Here is a 22,735-nt window from a genome sequence, read left to right on the forward strand (position 1 = left end):
GTGCTTCTCCTCTGAGATTATCTCTAATTTATAGATATAGATAGATAGACAGACAGACAGACAGACAGATAAGACTGCACACAGTTGTTTGTATTCGGTCTTGCCCATTAGATTATAAACATCTTCTTGAGGGTAGGGACTTTTGTATCTCCAGCACTTAGAATGGTGCCTGGCACACAGCAAGTGTTTAACATATGCTTGTTGATTGAGTTTTATCCGTAATTAATCTAAGCGCCTTTCTTGAAAATGTATTCAGTGGCACATCAGAATTTAAATTGGGGGAATGCGAATATGAAAAAAACAAAACAATTCCTACTCTCAAGAGCTAACATTCTAGTTTAAGGAAAGAAAGCTATATACAAGTACATATAGAATAAATAAAAAGAAAATAAATACAAAGCAGTTAAGTAAAAGATAGTTTGGGGGAGAAGAGACTAGCATATGAGGTGATCAGGAAAGGCTTCAAAACTCTGACCCACACAACAACCAGCCACAATTCCAGAGAACTCATGAGGAAACGTGCTGCCCACCTCCAGACAGAAAGCTGATGGACTCAGGGTGCAAGCTGAAACATATTTTTTCTTTCTTTTTTGGACATGGCTAATGTGGGAAATTGTTTTGTTTGACTGCATGTATTTGTAACAGGTTTTATTCTTCTTGTTTTCTCCATGGAGGGGGGAGGGGGAGGTAGGAGGAAGAGAATTTGGAACTGAAAATAAAATAATTCTGAATTTTCTAAAAAGGAGAGGCAGTGCTTGAGCTGTGTCTTGAAAGAAGAGAGGGACCCGAAAGTCCAGGAACTGAATATTCTGGGGCATGAAGATGTTTGCTCCTCCATGGTTTCCTGAATCTTAGCCTCACTCTTTAGATACACAGATGTACACTGTACAGAGGAAGTACTGAGAATTCTTCAGGGCTTGGCCCAGATGTCTGCTATACCTTTCCTCTCCTCCAACACAGAAGAGAATGAAATACTCTATTTTCCACCTGGAAGCTTTTGGCCAATCTCCTTGCCACAAAGCAACCAAACCAGAGCTCATCTGCTTACTTTTCAGTCACTAATTCAGCACCTGGGCAACTGTCCACCTGTGGGTAGTGCTTCCCCCTTGTCAAGAGCAAACTATCTGCTGTAGGTGTGAAGGATGAAGGGAGATAAACACATTTCTTTTTATACCAAAACTTCTTTCCACAATGCTTCCATCTGTAGTCCCAACTTGTGACAATCCCGCCTTTGTATTTCACCTAGTTAAGCCACTTTTACTATGCTTTAGCTAATGCCTGAATTTTGGACTAGAGCCTTGAGGCTTCCCCCCAACCCCCAATCCTCACAAAGGGGGCAATTAAAACCCACCACACCATTTTTTAACTGTCCTCCAGTTGCCCTGCCCTTCCCCCAACCTTCCACTCCCAGAGAAGAAACCAATTTGCTTTTTGGAGTTTTTTTCACTTATAACCAAAAAACCATCTACATCCTATCTTTGATCCCAGCTGATCCTGAGAATGAAGGGATCCCTTAGTGTCCAGACATTCAACATCTTTCTGTGAACTTATCCTTTGTTAGCTCAGTTGAAAAAAGACAACCACCAGAAGGAAAAAAACCTTGCTTTGCTCACTTTTTCCCAAGTTTACCTCCCTTCAGTATCTAACTCCCGCTCAGATCAAACGTCCACTTTGGCTTCCCTGATGCCTAACGCTAGCTACATGGTTTCCTTGTAGAGCAAGCACTCAACTGCACCCCTATTCAGCCATCTATATTATACACACACGACCCATAAAGGTCCTTTCGTTTCATTCACACTGCACAGCTGGCAAATTCCAGCATCATCAATCCAAACAAGCCCATCAATCCTTCACTCCCCTCGGTTAAATGCCAACCCTTAGTCAAACTCCTTAGCTGGGTCTCCTTGAGCTGGGGTGACACGTGTGGGGTATTCTCTTCATTAACACTCCCTGTCAGAGATTATGTCCCTGTCCCTTTTAAATAACTTTTATGATGAGATTAAAACACTTTTCCATCAAAATACCAATGGATTTCAAGGCTACTCTGAACACTCACCCCACAGATCATATCCTCTCCACGTGAACAGCTCTGTTTGATGTTTTTTAGAAAGAGCATTCAAAGCATCAACCTTATTTTTAGGTTCCTACCCAACACATTGCTCCTTGGCCTAACTGTGAAGGACATTCAATGGAACTATGAACTAACTACTCAGGACCTTTGTACTTTACACTGTCTAAAAAGTAGTTGGCAATTTCACTTAATCTTGGTTACAGGCTTCTGAAGTCACTTTTTGTCTCAAGAGAATTTTAACTTTCCATAAGTTAGATGCATATTCCTGTATCTAAGGATTATTAGGTTAATTGTAAAAAAAATCACTTTTTTGGATGAAAACTAATATACTAGTAATATTTGTAAATATTACAGAGACACTGAATAAGAAGTCACAACCCCACCTTCTGGAGATGCTCTGAGGCAGTGTGGTATAGCAGAAAGAGTACTGCAACTAGAATCTAAGGGCCTGGGTTCAAATCCAGCCTCTGTCACTTACTACCTGTGAGACCTTGGGTACCTGACTTCTCTGGGCCCTGAATTTCCTCAACTGCAAAATAAAAGGGTTTAACCTAAACCAGGGGCTCTTGACTTGAGGTCTAAGAACTTTTTTAAAGAATAATTTTATAATGGCATATTACCATATAATTGGTTTTTATAGTAATCCACTGTATTTTACTTTACGCATTTAAAAACAGGATCCTGAAAAGGGCATCCACTGGTTTTTACCGCACTCCCAAAATGGTCCACTAGGAAGGCGAAGATTCCCTGGACCAGGTTATTCTGAAAGGTCCCCTTTGTCTCTAAAGTCTATGATCTGATGAGTTCTAGTTTTCTGCCCAAGGCCAAGGATGGGGCTTCTTTCTAGCAGATTCTCCTTGGGTTGGTGCTGCCGTTTACCATGTCTCTGAATCATAGGCTCACAGGCCAAGAAATGGAAGGGACCTCAGAAATCATGTAGTCCAACCCCTCCTTTTTCAAAGGAGGAAACTAAATGCCATGCCCCAAGTCATTCCAACAAAAAGCAGCACAGTTGGCATTGAAGCTCAGGGGTGCTGACTCCAAACCCAGAGCTCTTTCTGCTCCACCACCTCTCCCCTACCCCAAACACCTGACCCGTGAAAGGTAAAGTTTCCCAAGTTATCTGCCATTAGATCATCTGCTCAACCCAGGGCTCAGCCCCCTAGCCGGCATACTTCCTGCTCAGCTTCCTCTGTTATTGTTATAGGTGAACCTTATGACCCAGGCAGTAATCACCAAGCATTTCAAGTGCTTCCCATGTGCCAGGCACTGTGCTACACTCTGGAGAAATAAAGAAAGACCAAAAACATGGTCTCTCCCCTCAAGCAACTCACAGTCTAGTGGGGGAACATATAAATATAAATATAGAGAGAGAGTACAAATGGGGGATAAGTCTCAGGCGGAAGGCACTGATTATAGTGGAGGTAGGGAGGAGGAGAAGACCAGGCAGGATTCGAGCTGAGTCTCAAAAGAAGCCAGGAGGTGACAAGGGAGAGCATGCCAGGCATGGAATGCCTATGAGGAACAGCAAGGAGGTCAGTGTCACTGGCGCTCAGAGCACACAAAGGACAGTGAAGTATAAGAAGACCAGAAAAATGGGAATAATAATCCCAACAACAACTCGCAGTCATACAGCGCTGTAGGGTCTGCAAAGTGCTTTGCATATCTTACCTCATTTGATCCTCACAACAACCCCGGGTGGCAGGTACCATTATTATTCCCATTTTACAGGTGAGGAAACTGCAGCAGATAGAGGCTGAGTGAAATATCCAGGGTCACAGAGCATCCAAGGCCAGATTTAAATTTAGGTCTTTCTAATTCTAAGTCCAGTACTCTATCTACTGCATTACCTAGCTGCCCAGGTACCAGCCAAATTGTTAATGGGCTTTCAAAACCAGGCAGTGGAAGTGAGGCACTGAAGTGTAATGAGTGGGTGATGGTGTGCCATGGCCAGACTTGTACTTTAAGAAGATCACTTTGGTAGCAGAGTGGGAGGATGGACTGGAGCAGGGAGATATCTGGATGGTGGCAATGAGTAGAAAGAGAGGCAAGATGTTATCAAAGTAGAAATGACACTGGTTTCCAAATTAATTGAATGACTGGTTTCCAAATTAAAGATACTAAGTCATTACCGATTAGAGAAATGTAAATTAAAATAACTCTGAGGTACCACTTTCATACCTATTAGATTGGCTAACATGATAGAAAAGGAAAATGACAAATGCTAGAGGGGATGTAGGAAAACAGGCATATTAAAGCACTGTTGGTGGAACTGTCAACTGGTCTGACCATTCTGGGGAACAATCTGGAACTACACTCAAAGGGTTATAAAACTACACATAATCTTTGACCCAATAATACCCCTACTAGGCTTGTATCCTAAAGAGATTCAAGAAAAAAACAAAAGAGATTCAAGAAAAAAGAAAAGGACCCACATGTACAAAAATATTTATAGCAGCTCTTTTTGTGTTAGCAAAGAATTGGAAATTGAGAGGATGCCCATCAATAAGAGAATGGCTAAACAAATTGTGGTGTGTAATTGTGACAGAATACTATTGTGTATTAAGAAATAATGAGGGGGATGGTTTCAGAAAAATCTGGGAAGACCCATATGATCTGGTGCAGAGCGAAATAAAGCAGAACCAGGAAATCGTTGTACATAGTAACAGCAATATTGTAATGATGATCAACTGTGAAAGACTTAGCTACATTGATTAATACAATGATCTAAGACAGTTCCGAAGGAATTTTATGATGAAAAATGCTATCTACCTCCAGAGAGAGAACTGGTGAACTCTTGAAAACAAATTTAAGTATGATTTTTTTCACTTTATTTTTCTTGGGTGATTTTGTTTTTGTTTTTTGGCCACATGGCTAATCATGGAAATATATTTTGCCATGATTTCACATGTACAATCCATATCATATTGCTTGCCTTCTCAATGGGTGGTGGAAAGGGCTAGAGGAAGGGAGAGAATTTGAAGCTCAAAAAATTTTTAAATGTTTAAAATAAAGAATAAAATTTTTGAAAACTGAAGAGATATAGAGAAGTCTCCATCAGAATTGCTTTTCTATATTACAAAACAATGGTTATGTCTTCCCTTTGACAGCACATATACTAACACTGGAATGATGAAGAGAAGATGAATCCTCCTGGGTTTATGCTCCCATTTACCACGTCTCTGAATCACAGACTCACACACCAAGAACATACCAGGAACCTTAGACAGCTCACCTAGTCCAATCCCCTCATTTCACAGGGGAAACAAAGTGACTTGCTCCAAGTCACACAAATCACAGGAAGCTGAAATGGGATTATCAACAGAACTGACCTCTTCTGAAAAGAAGTGTTCAGGCTGTTTTCTAAGCTGCCAGTCTACACCTTATGGAAGACATCTCCTGCCCACATTTCTCAGTACTTCTGTTGGCTCTTTGTAAGCTGGTGGTAAGGAATATTTAGCTCAATCATTCCCCAAGGACCCTTCTCAGTATTCTGAGCTACTCTTTAAACCTAAGAACACTGAGCTCCCTTTCAAAAAATATAAACAACATTCTTTTTATTTCTTTTACACACAGGATGGCATGGTAGCGGTTCTTCAGGTCCCTAAATTACATACTGATTTTTTCCCCCTTCTTTAACTAGTCCCTTTCTTCTGCCTTGGACAAGTTTCCAGTTTATAGTGGAAGTGTTTAAAAAAAAAAACTTCATATAGTGGCAAGAAGATTTCTGTAGTATATACAAGTATGGTCTATTCATACATTTTACAGACGCAAATAAAGGGAAAATGAAAAAAAGTAATGATTATGAATGAATTACAGCTATGGACAGAATGCAGATAAACACTAATCCCAGTGAGGGCTTTGTAAATTTCCCTCTATAGATCAATGAGATACAGGAAACATGCTCAGCAGAACTGTTCAGCATCACCAGCACATTACCTCTTCACAAAGTGCCTTAAACTCTTCAGGAATGAAGCTGGCTAGTAGTAAAATTCAGTTTGGGATGAAAGGGCAGAAGCTGGTTTCTAACTTAGCCGAGAAGATCCCAACCCTGATTGTTGCTAAAATGTCTCTACAAATCAAGTCTCACATGAGAACATGTCAGCCCTGGGGGGTCTCTGGGGCTGCCCGGAGAAGGTGCCTCTGGAGCTCGACATGGTGGTCACCATGAATCTGAAGGTCTTTGAAGCCACCTCGCCCCAATTAATTCTGCTCTAAGGCAGGAAATAGCTCGTGCAGCCAGTGACTGTGCGGAGAAAGAACTGTGGGGAGGTAACCCAGCAGTCCAAACAAAACGCCCTCCCTTATGTAAGAAACCACAGCGACATACTGTTTGCCAGGACAATATAATAGGCTTCTGTGTGAAGCCATGGAGAACACTGTGTGGGAGCCCAAACACTCCCTGAGTTTACCTAAGCCATACCTGTGCACACAGTGTTAATGGGGGCTCTGTCCCCAAAGCAGGAGCCCCACTGATAGGAACCAGATGCAGGATGGGTTGACAACAGCAGCCTTGCTTTACCATTATCAGCTGGCCAAGAGGGGCACAGTATACCCCCTTTAATTGATGTTTCAAGCATCTTTTTGAAAAATCTGTTCTTCCTCCACCCAATTCCCTTCAATCTAATCAAATTAAAAACAAGCTAGACAAAAAGGCTAGATGGTTTAAAGGGAAGAAAAAACCCTAAATGGCCATTGTCATATTTAGATCTATTGAGATGCACTGCACTCGCAGGGTCCTCTAGTCCCAACACTAATTTGAGAGACTCCTCTGCGTTCACAATATCTGCTGTATATTTTTAAAGACAGAATGAATGCTTCAAAATACCCATATCAGCAAGTTCAGAAGGGGAGACAGGGAGAGTCCAGGAGAACATGCTGGGATAGGGACAGGCACAGGGGCTTTGGGAATTTCAGTTTACCCGCATCAGACACACATGCGTCAAGAAGAAAAAGTGTTCTCTAACACTCATTAAGTAAGAATCTGAAATGGACAATAAAGAACCTCACATACTGTGAAGGATTCAATTCAACTAAGTAAACATTTATTAAATACCTACTACATACAAGGCACTGTGCTAGGAGGTGAGGAAGAAAATATGAAAACCAGCCTCAACCTTCCAGAAGCTTATAAGCTAGCAGGCTGCAAGATTTCAATAAAAATTTACTTAAGAGAGAGAGACAGAGATTTCAAAAGGCATAGAGGTAAATGGAGTCTACTCTAAGCACTGGGAGATGAAGGGATGGGCTGTGCAAATGTATAGAGGTGGAAGACGGGAGATGAGATTAGAGAACCCCAGCTTATGCAGTTTAGCTGTACTATAGAGTATTTGTCAGGGAGTAGTATGAAATAACACTGAAAAGATAAATTAGAATAATTCTGAAGATGTGAATACTCCTAAGGAGAGCTTATATTTTATCCTATGTGCAATGAGGACCCATGTAAGTTTTTTGAGCAAAAGAGATTAATATAATCAGATCTGTACATGAGGAAGATTACTTTGGTAGCTGTTCAAAGGACTCAGTATAAAACAGAGAGAATGGAGGGTGGGAAGATCTGTTAGGAGGCTACCATACTAGATGATGAAGATGATGTCAGAGATGATGAAGGCCTGAACTAATGTAGTGATAGTCGGAGTGAAAAACAGAGAGGGAAGAGAAATCAATATTTGCCGAGGCAAAATTAACAGGATTTGGCAACTGACCGGCTATAGTAGGTGAGAGGAAGCAGAGTCAGTGAGGACTCCTAGGTTTCCAGCCAGAGTGACCGGAATGATGGAGGTGCCATCTACAGAAATCGGAAAGCCAGAAGGAGGGAAAGGTCAGAGGGAGAAAGGAACAGGTTCAGGTCTGTTTGTGATGAGTCTGAAACACTGCTGGGGCACTCAAGCAGGCAAAAAGAAAAATGAAGAACGGGTGACTGAGGAGAAAGGGAGCAGGTCAGAAGGCAAGAAAGCCTCCACTTCAAGCCTGGACACTCAGTAGCTGTGTGAGTGATTATAGGTAAGCTACCTGGCCTCCTGGGGCTCAGTTTCCTTATCTGTAAAAGAAGATAATAATACCTACTGTAATCATGTCACAGGATGATTGTGAGGATGATTATCCTATTTCCAGACATCATCAAATGAGATAACGTGTGGAATGCTTTCTACAAACTGTAAAGCGCAAAGAAATGCCAGTTGTTGTTATTACTGTTGTTATTTAATATGAAACTGGATCGCTGAAGCTAGGGAAATGGTTGAGACCACCGGGGGAGAGAAGATGCAGGGACAAGGGGGAAGCCAAGGACAAAGTCTTGGGGCAGACCAAGAAGCAGCGAGGTAACAGGAGAACTGAGGACACCTGCCGCAGTGTCATGAAAGCCAAGGGAGGGAGAGATCACAGCTGGGAGGGAGGGGCCTTCGAGTCAAAAGCCTCTATTCTGCAGATGAGGAAACCGAGATTTGACCAGGATCACACAGCTGGTGAGTGTCTAAGGCAGGATCTGAACACAGGACCTCCCAATTCCAAGTACAGTGCCCCATTCCCAGCCTGAGAATCAGATCGTGTTTGTCTCATAGAAATAGTTTAGTAGAGTAACTACTGTTACAGCATAGAGATTATTTATTCTTTAAATGTATGACAAAATTCAATTACAAGTTCACCTGGACCTAAAGAATGTTTCCATGAGAGTTTGCTTAGAGCTCACTCATCTTCTCTAAGATTGATTGACTGATTTGTCTTGCTCTTCCTCACATCCCCAGTGTTTAGCATAGTACCTGGCACACACTAAACACTTAAGAAATGCTTGTTGACTGACTTTTGTTAGTTTGGGTATTTTATATTTTTGTAGGTATCCATCCATTTAATCAATAGATGGGGGAAGAATTGTAAGGTAATAAATAGCTCCTCTGAAAAACATCACGGCTTTTAGCCATCTGCAAGCTCAACAGGACAGCAGTGTTATATAGAACGCAATCCTAGTGTGCTCTGCAGAGTTTGGGCATTCAGGAAAAAGGAGGCACTAGCCCTGTAGCGCTCTGCTGTGGTCAGGCCTCATGTGAACCAAAAGTGTAGACACCATATTTTTGGAAGAACACCGATAAGCTGGAATGGCATTATTTTAGTGTTGTAAGGGATCTCATAAGTTAATGGTACAACCCATGCCTCCATAGTTTCCAATGAAGGAGAGCCCACTCCCTCCCAAGGCAGCACGTTCTACTTTTGAGGAGCACTAATGATTAGGAATTAATAATGTTTGCCCTGAGAAATCTACCTCTTTGAAGCTTCCCCCACAATTCCCATTCCAGAATTAAAGAATGGTCTGAAGGAAAGTGGAGCAATGGGAGACTTCATGTCATGGGCAAGGGCCGGCTAGCCAAAGACGGCTAACACGGGGAATGTAATGGGCAATGGGGAACCATCCAAAGCACTGGCAGCAGAAGACAGAAGTCAGTCTGTAGAGGGCTCATCTGTGAGGCTGAGGAGTTTTTCCATCTATCCTAGAGGAAGCAAGGGAATGACATGGTCAGACCTGTACCTTGTGACTACTGATTTGGAATCTGTGTGGAAGACACTCGGACAGCGGAGAGACTAGAAGCAGAGAAACAAATTAGCTGGTCGTTCCAATCGTCCAAACCAGAGATGATGAGACTCTTAGTGAGGGTAGTGGTTGTACAAGATGGACGGAAGAAAGGTTGTAGAGGGAATTTTTCAACTGCTTGAAGGAGAAGGGGATGAGGAAGAGTAAAGAGTCCAGGCTGACTGAGAAGTTGAAACCTGGGTGACCAGAAAGACGGTGGTGCTAGCAACAGAAACAAGTAAGTATGGAGGAAGGTTCCAATGGGAAGTATGGAGGCAAGAAAATTTAATGAGTTCAGACTTGGACATTTTCAGTGTGAGAAGCCAATGGGACATCCAGGTGGAGATATTTAGAAAGCAGCTGCTGAACTAGAGTTCAGAAAAGAGATTAGGACTCAATATATGTACTTAAGAGTAAATTACTATAATTTCTCTTTACAACATGACTAATGTGGAAATATGTTTAATATGATAGTACATGTATAGTCTATATCAGATTGCATGCCATCTTGGAAAGTGGGGGAGCGGAGGGAGGGGAAGAAAATTTAGAACTCAAAACTTTACAGAAGTGAATGCTGAAAACTCAAAACAAATTTTTTTTAAAAGAGTAAATTACACAGAAATGATAAGTGAATTCCTGAGAGCTGATAAGATTGCCAGGAGAAAAGACTGTAAGGCCCACAACAGAGCCTTGAGAGTAAGCCAGGCTTACTGGGTGGGAGATGAGTGATGAACCAGGGAAGATAACTAAGTTAATAAGAAACACTCAGGCAGCTAGAAAGACGACTAGGAGAGTAGAATATCATAGAAGCCAAGAGGGAAGAGACTACCTAAGAACAGGGGGGAAAAAGCTGCAAAGAAGTCAGACAGAACAAAATGAGGAACAGTCCATGGATTTAGCAATTACAAGATGAATGTAACATCGGCAGGTGACTGGATCACAAAGGGCTGAGAAGCAAATCAGAGTGGGATGAACGTCCTATTTCATTAAAGACAAAGACCTCAAACTATGAATGACACCTTAAAAGCAGGACACCGTCATTCACTTATTCATCCCCTCAATTACTATCTGTTGAGAATATACCAAGCTAGAAAAACACACTCATTAGGCACTGGAAGATACAAAGACCAGTGAGGCAAGCTCCCTGCCCTTAGGGAGTTCACAATCTGGCAGATGTGATATGATACAAAACAAATATGGCATGACTATACTACATAATAGAACCTGACAAGAGACTGAGAGAGGTCCAAAGCGGAGCATAAGGAAGTGTACAGAAAGCGTTTTTGTCTGGTGGGACAGGTAGAGGGAAGACTGGTGGAGGCTTCAAGAAAGTGGCGTTTGACCTGGGTCTTGAAGGACAGGTAGGATTTTTACAGGTACGCACTGCATCCCTGTAAAATGAATGCCCTTGAGCAAAGATGCAGATGTAGGAAAAGTACCTGACACGTACAAGGGACGTCCCAAAACAGAGAGCCAACTAATAACCTGGCTTGCAGAGAATGCTGACGCCCCAAACAAATGGGCAGGGAGGATGTAGGTGTACAACCTGAAGATCACTGAAACACGAGCTTCCTTCGCATCTTGTCTTTCTCCCTCTCCCTCCCCAAACAGAAAGCCTCGATTCTGCTCTCCTCCATGCCATCTTCTCTAATGATATGGACAGAAATGTCACTAAGCAACAACTGGCACAGAAACAACCCACAGGGCTGGACGTGGCCAGCCAGTTACCCAAACCCTAGATGCACTGGGGTAGAGATGAAGAGCTGGAAAGCCGTCCTGGAAGGGACACCTCCAACACCCATCATCAGGGCCAAAGGTCCCCCTGACCTAGGAAGCTGGCTGCAGAGACGTGGGCAGGCTTTGCCGGGTTCTAAATGCCCTTGGGAGAAGACGTTGCTCAGTCACGCACCCCAGGCCCCCAGACAAGAAGCTTGGCTGGCGGCAGGAGGAGGGAGGGAGGAGGGCACACAGCCATAGCTGGGGCAGGAATAAAGAGAGCTTTTTTCAGAGCTGACTGCAAACAGGAAGTGCCCAATCCCTGAGAACAGTAACCCTCACACACACTCCACATAAAGACACACTGAGCTGTTAACCCTAATTACCTGTGACGGACACACGAGTGAAGCCCCAACCTTCCAGGCAGTAGATTTAGCAAAAGGAAAACAAACAGCTCACTGGGAATACAGGCGGCTATTTTCCCCCTAAAACGGCCTTCTCGTCTCCAAATGATTTGCCTTCTTGCTCCCAGATTATAGTGCAGATGTGAAATGAAAGATTAAATGAGGTTTCGCAGGTATTTCTCCCCACAAGAGTTACCAGCCCAGCAGGGAGCAACGGGATACAAGCAGACCCCAGCCACAAAAACTTTTCCATGCCTGTTATTAAGTTCATCCTTCACTGCCATCGGCTCACACCTCCTAGGATCTGGGCGTTTTTTAAAAGGGGGCTGTGACATTCAACATGTATGGAGTTGACACTCTATGTTCTTAAAGATAGTTTAAAAGGCCTTGGCAAGAGACACTGCAGTGGGGCATGCACTGAGAGAAAATAGTCTTCCTATTTTCCTTTCAAGTTTTAAAATTTTCTTGTTTGTTGTTCAATCATTTTCAGTCACGTCTGACTCTCTGTGACTCCATTTGCCAAGAAAGGAAAAAATACCGGAGTGGTTTGCCATTTCCTTCTCCAGCTCATTTGACAGATGAGGAAACTGAGCCAAACAGGGTTAAGCGACTTGCCCAGGGTTACACAGCTGGTAAGCATCTGAGGCCAGTTTGAACCCAGGAAGATGAGTCTTCCTGACTCTGGGCTGACATTCTATCCACTGTGCAACTTACGTACCATCATTCTGAAAAAATAAAAGTATCCAAAAGAGCTTATGGTTGCTTCACTCTGCATGCGTGCGTATGCGTGCGTGTGCGTGTGTGTGTGTGTGTGTGTGAGACATTTCCATCTCAGAGAGTTCCCAGGGATACTGAGAGATTCCATGCTAGGGTCCTATACACTCTGTGTCAAAGGTAGCACTCACCCTCCCTTTCTCTGACCTATATATTCTTCCGATACTCTTCCCTACATATTTAGAGGGAGGTATGGAGCAGAGGCACTGGATCTGAGACCATAAAGATCTGGGTTCAAGTCCCAATTCTGACACTTACTAGCTTACATGATCTTAAGAAGTTACTTCCTACATCTCTAAGCCTTACTTCCTCATTTATAAATGGAGCTAATAAAACCTGTACCTCACTTGTATCCTCACAATGTTATATTGAGAAGAATGCTTTGCAAATATTAAAAGCAATATGTAAAAGTGAGGACTTATGTTGACTCCTCACATTTGTCATTTTTTAAGGACAAAATGAATAGCTGTTCACCGTACTGGCATCCTACAGTATGTTCAGCCATTCTGCAATTACTGAACACAATGGCCACATCCAAATGTTTTTCCATAACAAATAAAGGAGCTCTGACTATCTTGTTATAGATAACGTTTGGTATAGGATATTTGATCCTGATTTGTTTCCCCTCTTTGAGTACATCCTTAGGATTTAAGTCAAATAACAGAACCACTCTGTCCTCTAGCCTTTCCTCTAATGGATTAGAAAACAAAACACCCTCACCACGCCTCAGAGGAGCCCATCAGCCAATACCACCAACCACATGAACGGACCTTGGTTCGATGGTCCAAGGTCTGATAACGTCCAGCGGGACAACAGAACCATCACTGAATGGCTAACAAGCAGCCCTGCCCACAGCTGGCAAGCAGACCTAGACCAGGCCCTCTGGTGGAGCTCAGATACCACCCCCTCCCTTGAGGGGGTCTTTGTAACCATGCCCAGGACGCAATGACTCCATGGAAGCCTGACTGCCCAGCCAATCTTGAAACTCCCTGTGACTCATCACAGCTAGTCCTCTCATTTCCTCTCAAGTCTACAACTACTGAAAGTTGTCTGGAACCAAAAAAATAAAACTGACTGTCAGCCCAGCAACAATCATGGTTCGGGGAGACAGATTATGCCAAGGCATGGCTGACCCCTCACCTTGGCTTGGAACCCTCAGCAGTGTGGACTAGCTTCCTACTACTGACAATACAATAAGATTCTGAAAGAAACGGTTTCCCGGACTTACATGAACTGACACAAAGTGAAATGATCAGAACCAGGAGAACGTTGTACACAGTAACAGCAGCTGTGAATGACTTAGCTATTCTCAGCAATACAATGATCGCAGGCAATTCTGAGGGACTTATGACGAAAAATGCTATTCCTCTCCAGAGAAAGAACTGATGGAGTCCCAATGCAAATCAAAGCATACTTTTTTAAACTTTATTTTTCTTGGGGTTTTTTTTTGCCCTGTGCTTTCTTTCACAACATGACTAATATGGAAATATGTTTTGCATGACTACACACATATAAACTATACCAAACTGCCTTCTCAATGAGGGGGCAAGGAGGGTATGGAGGAAGAAGAAGAGAATTTGGAACTCAATATTTAAAAAAACAAATATTAAAAATTGTTTTTACATGTATTTGAGAAAAAAATAAAACATTAAGTTTAAGGGGAAAAAAAAGCTGTTTCTCAGATTTATTTTTGGGGGAAGATCTAAGCGAAGGCCCCACCATGAGGTTCTTATGTGCTATAAAAGCCATATTCTCAAGTTAAGGTTTTCCTTCAAGATGTGAAAAAAGTGGCCTTCATTTCATTCCCTCTACATGACAAAGATTCCAAGGCCACCTTTCCCACCAGGCCAGGGACTACCTGCAGCTCTCCCTTCCTCCAGGGAATGCCAACCACTTGGCAATAACCAGCCATGCTGTTGGTGCCTGCATTAGTGAAGGAGCCACAGCATTCTGGAAGAGAAGGGCTGAGCCCAGGGAGGACACAACTTACCCAGGAGGCAGCGATTCCGAAGCCTGTGCTGCTCCAAGAGGCTGCTGGGCACTGACGCTAGAACCCGGCTCCTGTCCTTCCCTAGGTTCTGCTGTGGCCAGAAGAGAAGTAGTCCCGGGGTTGGGGGGTCACACTTGACACTGCAGCAGGCGGGGAAGTCACACCAACCACGGGCTGCTCTTCAGGATCAGTGGCTGCTGCAGATTCTCCATTCACTGAAAGAACAGAAACTCAATGAAACAATTAGCTGCTTTTTATCCACTAAGGTTTACCTTCAGCTAAACTTACTTTAGTTTTGCTAGCACAAGAACCTAGAACATTCTCATACTGTTGAGAGCAGCAGCAATGATGCATTTATTGATTTAACACAGCTTCTAAAATTGACATGAACACATGCCCGGGACCTCTAAGAATCAGGCAAAGGTTCTAAAATAAATTAGAGACACCACCTACCTTCCGTGATGCTTTTTTCAAAATTCTTATAAGGCTATGTTTAGCAGACTGCTACGGGTAAATGCTTCTGTTTTAACCCAATGAAAGGGTAGCAGGAAAGAACAGATGTGACCAGGATAATGAGGGGCTGCTCCTGGTAAAAGGCAACAAGGCCAGTGCAAAATCTGTAGGCCCAAATAACTGGCTTTATACTTATCTTTAACTGTTAAAATAAAAAACTTTAAATAAAAAATAAAATTTTATATTTCTATGTACATATGTGTGTATATACATATCATATATATAATTTATACTTTATTGGTTATCTTTTTTCAGTCACCTACATTTCTCGTCTCCTTTCCCCTGTCCCTCCCTTTAAGATAAAGGATACAAAAAAGAGGAAGAAAAAAATTCCTCACACCCAACATATTCAAAAAGTCTGGAATTACATGTAGTATTACACACAAGCAGAAAAAGGTATCTAGATATCTTCTGATGAAGATACCTAGACTTGGAATCAGGAACACTTGAGTTCAAATATGGCCTCAGACACATACTAGCTGTATGACTCTGGGCAAGTCACAACCTCTGTTTGCCTCAGTTTCCCCAACTATAAAATGAGGATAATAACAGCGACTACCTCCCAGGGTTGTAATGAAATAATATTTGCAAAGCACTTAGCAAACCTTTGCTTTACATCTATGACCTTGTTATGAATACATGTACATAGGAAATATGTATGTTATATGCACATATGTTAACTCTCTCTTCTTCAGGGTCAAGCTTTGTCAGTTTCAGTTGTGTTGGTGATGACAGTAGCCACTGCCCATAATTCTCCTGATTCCACTTATTTCACTTTCTATCAGTTCACAAAAATCTTTCCATAGTATCTCTGTAACCACAATATTCATTTCTCACAGGACAGTAATAATTTATTGCATTCAAGAACCACAATTAGTTAGCCATTCTCCAATCCATGGGTATATACTTTGTTTCCAGCTGTTACCACAAAAAATACAGCTACCAGAGTTTTGGTGTATATGAAGCCTCATCTTATTACTGACCACCTTAAGGTAGATGCCCATGAGCGGAATTTCTGAGTCAAAAGGTATGGGTATTTTAATCACTTTCTTCCCATTATTCCAAATTGCTTTCCAGAAAAGCTGGATCATTTCACAGCTTCACCAACAATGCCCTAGCGCACCCACCCTTCTGAAAACCCTCCAATGCTGACTCTTCCCATCCTCTGTCATCTTTGCCAATTTGTTATAAGTGACCCTGAAAACTCATTTCTCTTATTAATTCACAGCATCTTTTTCCCATATAGTTGTTAATAATCTGCAATTCTTTTGAGAAGTGTTTGTTTGTATCTTTTGCCACTTATCTACCGGGAAATGGCTTTTGATCATAGATTTCCATTAAATATGTACATATCTTAGATATCAGAACCTTATTACATATAAGATACGGTTTTGTTTTTAAAACTTCCCCCCACCCCAGTTAACTGCTTCCCTTATGTTGGTTACAACAATTTTGTTCATGCAAATGATTTTCAATTTCATTTAATCAAAATTACCTAGTGCCTCAAACTGAACACAACATTCTTAATACGGTTTGACCAGAATAGCCCCAAGTGGGGCTGAGAAGAAAGTAGAAGAGAAGGAACCCTAGAAGTGTCATCAGCAGGTCTGGTCAGTGATCTCCTTTACCCCGTCAGGCTGAGAAGTCACCCCAACCCACAGCTGCTCTGTTACATTAGACTAAAATAGCATGTTTTTGGCAACAACTTGTAAAAGACATAATGCTCTCTGCTTTGCACTTTTGTGTTATCAGTCCTTCAAGGAGATCATGCTCAAGGGAGCAGGCAAAGATTATTTGTCACTGTACAGATGAGGAAACTGAGGCTCCAAAGTTCAGAGACTGATATCAAAGAACACAATGGTCATAAGCCACATCATTGGCAGGACTGAAAAGAGCCAGTTCCCAAGTGGCTATTTCACTTTTCCAGATGGCCACACTGTCTCTCCTTCTCTAACTTTATGTTAAAAAAAAGAAAAGGAATCCAGGTAAGTACTGGTTTATTTGGTATGCTAACAAATGAAAACCTCTATTATCTATCTGGTGCTTCACCAGTACAATAATAATTAATGTTCATAGGGGCAGCTAGGTGGTACAGTGCATAGAGCTCCAGCCTTGGAGTCAGGAGGACCTGAGTTCAAATCCGATCTCAGACACTTGACACTTAACTAGCTGTGTGACCCGGGCAAGTCACTTAACCCTGACTGCCTCACCAAAAAGCAAAAAAATAAAAAATAAAATAATTACTGTTCATAATGGGAACCCAACATCCTGAAATGTTATTTGAATCAAAGAGTAAATTGGTAAAGATAAAACTGATTAAATTTGATATAGTTTTAAAGTTAAGCCGAGGTATTTTGTTGATATTCTAAATCTTTGGATATAGGTAACCTATATGTGAAAGTATATAACTCTCTCCAGAGTGACCCCAAAGTCTCAGAACAGCTTTAAAGCTTTAATTGTCTGAGAATTTTAAGATCCCTCTTATTAACCAGGATACTGCACAGAATCATACAATTCTAGAGACAGAAGGAAACTTGAGAGGTCATCTGTTCCAACCTCCCAAAAAGGACAGGAATCCCTTCTACAGCACCCCTGAAAAACGGTCATTTGGTTTCTATTTGAATACCTCTGGCGATAGAAAGAAGCCCCTTCCATTGCTGGACAGCTCTCAATGCTGGAAACTTCTTTTCTTACATTGAGCTGAAACCTGATTCCTCAAAACCCCTACCCATTTCTGCCTTCTGAAGCACAAAACCAAAGCAGCTGACTAGGCTCCAGGACAGCATGTCAAGTATCTGAAGAGAGCAAGCATATATCCCCTGAGCATTTCCCTCTCTAGACTAAACACACTCAATTTCTTCCATTGTTCCTCAACTAACATGGATTCCAGACCCTCCACCAAGCTCATGGCACTCCTCTGCATAGGCTCTTATCTGACAGAGCCCCTCACCGGTGGTGCCTCCAAGGGAGCACAACATCCCCAAAGCAGTTTGACCAGAATGGGGCCAAGTCAGTCCTGTGCTTCCCACAGTCGCAACCTCATTGGTTCTCTCAATGAGAAGCAGTATGGCATAGGAAAACGAACCCTGGAACTGTCCTCAGCAGGTTTGGCTTCAAGTGCCATATTCTCTACTTCCTAATTGTGTAACCTTGACCAAAAGTACCTTCTTTCTGAGACTCAGGTTCTTTTGCGTTAGCAAACCAGCCCAAGGGTCAAATCTGCCCACCAACTGTTTTTGTATGGCCCACAAGCTAAGCATGGTTTATACATTTTTAAATACTATTTTTAAATTGTAAATGACATTTAAACAATATTTTTACATTATGAGCAACACTTGAATATTTAAATTTAAATATTATTTTTTAAATGTAAAAGCCATGCTTTGAGAGACAGTGGGCTGAATTTGGTCTATGGGCCATAGTTTGCCACCCCCTGATCTATAATATGGATCTAATAATACTGCCCATCACATAATGAGATAATGTGTGGAAAATGCTTTGTAACTACAGAGCACTATTAAAATCTGAAGGACATACTATCATTATAACATAAGAAAAGGGCACACTGCGGAATATGAATACACTAGCACTTGGGGGGGCAAGGGGAAACAGGATGCAAAGGCCCCTGCTAACGCAGCCTGGGGCCTACTCTGCAAGTCAGGGCCCCAGGCAGTCAGTCCAGTGTCCACCAGGGCACACAGCTGCTGTGTGTCAGAGGCATTAGCACTTCTAGCCCCCAATATCACACAGCTGGCACACAGCAAGCTCATGGGATTTCAGCAGGCACATGAACTGCTGCCATGCCAGGCCTCCTGTTCCTATTCTCATGTAATGGATCTGTTAAACTGACATGCAGCATGGAGGAGCAGATGAAGTCAGAAGACCTGGGTTCAAGTTCCTCTGAAACATATAGAAACCTAAGACTGCCGATCTGCAATGGTGGAGGGAATTCCTACATGGAAACTCCCCTCAATGATGAAATCAAAGCTCTAAACCAAACCAAACCAAACATTTATCCCAGTCTAAATTGTATCTGACTGGTTTGGGCTCAGGTGGGACAACTGGTATTTCAGACTCTCAAGATCCTTTTGATTCTACCATCTCTAACATTAACTATATGTTAAGAGGCACGAGAGAGAACAACCTTAGTACTGGCATGCTAGTAGTGAGTAGACCTGGCGTCCACCACCTCAGTTTCCTCAACTATAGCAGAGAGGAGACAACAATCAGGCTAAATCAAGGGTCTCTGAGGATGGGTGCACTCACAAAATTAGAAGAAAAAAAAGGAACAAAGAGAAAGGAAAACTTGTCTTGGATATCTTCTTGCTATATACCTTATGTGGTGATTATATTCAACTTGGCACTTTATTTTAGACCACCATTTCTTGGTTTTTAGTCATTTCAGTGCTAATTTCTGCACATGTATAAGTCAAGTCTCTTTAAAAAGATGAGAACGTCCTTGAGAGTCAGGACTACACCATTAACTTCTTTGTCATTCACTGTCTCTCAGGTCCCAGCAGGACCCCCAAGATGAACCTTGTACTCACTATCTACCCCAAAGGCTTTCGTGAATCTGGGTCTTTACTCAAGCTGATTCTCTCATATGGAATGCCTTCCTCCATCCTCTTTGCCTTTTGAAGCCCTCTATGCCCAGCCCAGTCTGCAGAGATCCCTTCTACTTCTATATTCATGATACCAATTGCCTACATCAATCATCTGACAAGTGTTTATTACCTTGAGACATGTCTTATACTGTGATTTAAATCTGACATCCTTATTTAAATTTTCACGTACTTATTTAAATTTACATGTCTAGTCACAACCTGACTGGAAACTTAAGGGTAAGGACCACACTAATATTTATTTATTATGAAAGTGTCCTACATACAGAATGTGCTCAATAAATATCGGTTGACAGGTACTCAATAAGGCATTTCTAGCAGGGGAAAAAAAATATATTTGGAAGTAAGATAGAGAAAAGGGAGACAAAAAAAGGATGATAACAAGATGGCCTGACTGTATGGCTTGGGGGAGAGGCAGGGTTGGTGAGAAATGTACAAAGCCAATAAACAACATATGTTAATAATCATACTCAAATGAGACTAAATGGGCATGGCTGAAATCAGTGGCAACTGGAGAGCTTGGAATTTCTAAGATCACGGGTATTTCACAATGTTCCTTCCACGTTGTTAGTAAACCTTGTAGTTTTTATGAATCAGAATGTTCATTCAGTATGAGGACATACTCAAGTAGTTAGCAAAAGGGAATGAGAATTGGAAACTTTCTTCCAGATCCTGGATACCCTGCCAATTCTCTGTGTAAGCCTGGGCTATAAGGTGTATGTAGCACTTCAACGGCTGGTCAAACAGTGGTCTTTTCAGGAGCACACATACAGAGGGCAGTTACCATCTGCAGCTTTAAGTCTGAAGTACAATTAATACAGTGTGAACCAGGGTAATGCAAGTCACTGAAGAACAAGGGTTTCTCTCATGTGAAGTTCAGGTAGCATTTTTTGTAACAACCTTGAAAATCATGCAATTCAGGTCTTCGGCGAAACAGTATACCATTATATTATTTTTCCCTATCAAATGGCCTCAAAGACTTAAAATGCCCTTCTTTAGATACTGTGTATTCATACAAGCCATCTATCTAATTCTCTTTCCTTCTGTAGAAAAGTTTACTTATTGTCTGTGACTAGATGACAAGCATCTGAAACTCTGCTCCATTTTCTCTTTCAAAATGTTTTCCCATGTGTACAATTCAATGAAAAAGGTTCCCTTAAAGAATACCTTCTGTATGTGGTATCTTCACAGCAGGAAATATTTCCTGGAGGCATGGAAACACCAGTTTACCCTAGAAGCCTTCCTTCCCAGCTCAATCTTCAGCACATTGGCCCAGATGAGTGCCCCTTACATGTATCTCTCCAAATCCTTTCTGTTTGCAAGCTACCATGTGAAAACTACCTTCCCAAAGCACTTGCCACCAAAAAAAAAAAGAGAGAGAGAGAGGAGGAAAAGGAGAAGAAGGAAATGGAGGAGATGGAGATGAAGGAGAAGGAGGAGATGGAGAAGGAGAAGTAGATGGAGGAGGAGAAAGAGAAGGGGAAGAAGGAGCAATACAATTGTTACTTTTCGGATACAAAAACAACATAGACATAGGGTTAGTAGGGAGACCATAAAAAGTTAGTGATTTCAAGGAAAATCCTATCTTTCTATTGGGTGGACTGTGAGAGAGAAGGAGAAATAAAAAGGAACCAAGGAATGACAGAAAGAAAGGAGGAAGGGAGAGAGGGAAAAATAGAAGGTCCCTTTTCTTGCTGATGGTTTTTAGGGGACAATGTCAGTTGGAGCACTGGAAGCATTACGACAAAGTACCTTGAAACTTTTCAAAAGCAGTTATCGGTGGTGGGAGAGATTTTGGCTCACTGGTATCTGTCTCATCTATCATATTGTAATATTTCTTGTGGCAAGGACAATAACTTTCAGTCTAGTTTCACACAGTGCATGCATCATATGTATGTAACGCCTGCATTCATTCAGCATTTAACAAATGGCCAATAAATAAAAGGCGCTGTAGGAATAAAAATTAAAACAATTCTTGCCTTCGAGGAGTTTATATCCTATAGGGGATACAATAAGAAATAAGTAAGTAAATACATGATGATTAGGGGAGGAAGATATAATGCTACTTAAAATCAATCAAGGTATAAGAAGATTAGAAAGGTAGGAGGGGGCTAAGATATAAAGTGTTTTGGGGGCAGCTAGGTGGCATAGTGGATAGAGCTATGGCCTTGGAGTCAGGAGGACCTGAGTTCAAATCTGGCCTCAGACACTTGACACTTACTAGCTGTGTGACCCTGGGCAAGTCACTTAACCCCAAATGTCTCACCTAAATAAATAAATAGATAAATAAGTAAATACATAAAGTGCTTTGAATGCCAAACAGAGTATTTTGTATTTGATCCTAGAGGCAACAGGAAGCCACCCGAAGTTTATTTAAGTAGTGGATTGACATGATCAGATCTGTGCTTTAGGAAAATCACTTTAATGACTGAATGGAGGATGGATTGGAGTACAGAGAGACCTGTGGCAGACAGACCCACTAGCAGGCTATTGTAATAATCCAGAAGTCAGGCAATAAAGGCCCACACTAGAGTGGTGGCAATGTTGGAGGAGAGAAGGGGCATATCCAAGGGATGTTGCAAAGGTGAGATCAACAGGCCTTGGGGGGGAGGGGGGGGCGCCAGGGAGGCCACATAAAAGAGAATAAGGAATGCATGATGACTCCTAGGTTGCCCTCTCCAATAACAGGGAAGAAGAAGACAGGAAGGGGGAAGGGTTTAGGAAAAAGGTAGCAAATTCCATTTTAGATATATTGAGTTTAAGATGTCTTCATTCAGTTCAAAATGTCTGAAAGGTAGTTAGAGATGACTGTAGGTCCAGGAAATATTTGAGAATCATTCCATAAAGATGATAATTAAATCCACTGGAGCTAATGCGACCACCACAGAAGAGAAGAGGGGCCAGGACAGAGCCCTGAGGGTCACCTACAGTTAAGAGAGCATTATCTAGAGGAGGATCCAGCAAAGGAAACAGAGAAGGAGCATCAGCTAGGCAGGAAGAAAACCAACAGAGAGGGGTGTCCCAAAGACCTAGATAGAAGAGGGTGTCAAAAAGGAGAGAGTGACCAACAGTGCCAAAGGCTGC

General features: G+C 42.0%; 1 protein-coding gene across 1 annotated transcript in view; it reads right to left on the reverse strand.

The window, feature by feature from the left end:
- WWP2 (WW domain containing E3 ubiquitin protein ligase 2) overlaps positions 1–22,735 on the reverse strand; it is a 121,637-nt gene that overhangs the window by 39,314 nt on the left and 59,588 nt on the right. The window contains 2 exon segments of the mRNA XM_020989073.1: positions 14,517–14,641; positions 14,643–14,731. Of these exon segments, the coding sequence (XP_020844732.1) occupies positions 14,517–14,641; positions 14,643–14,731 (214 nt within the window).

This window comes from Phascolarctos cinereus, unplaced genomic scaffold, assembly GCF_003287225.1.
Source record: "Phascolarctos cinereus isolate Bilbo 61053 unplaced genomic scaffold, phaCin_HiC Scaffold_2;HRSCAF=192, whole genome shotgun sequence".
NCBI classification, from domain to species: domain Eukaryota; kingdom Metazoa; phylum Chordata; class Mammalia; order Diprotodontia; family Phascolarctidae; genus Phascolarctos; species Phascolarctos cinereus.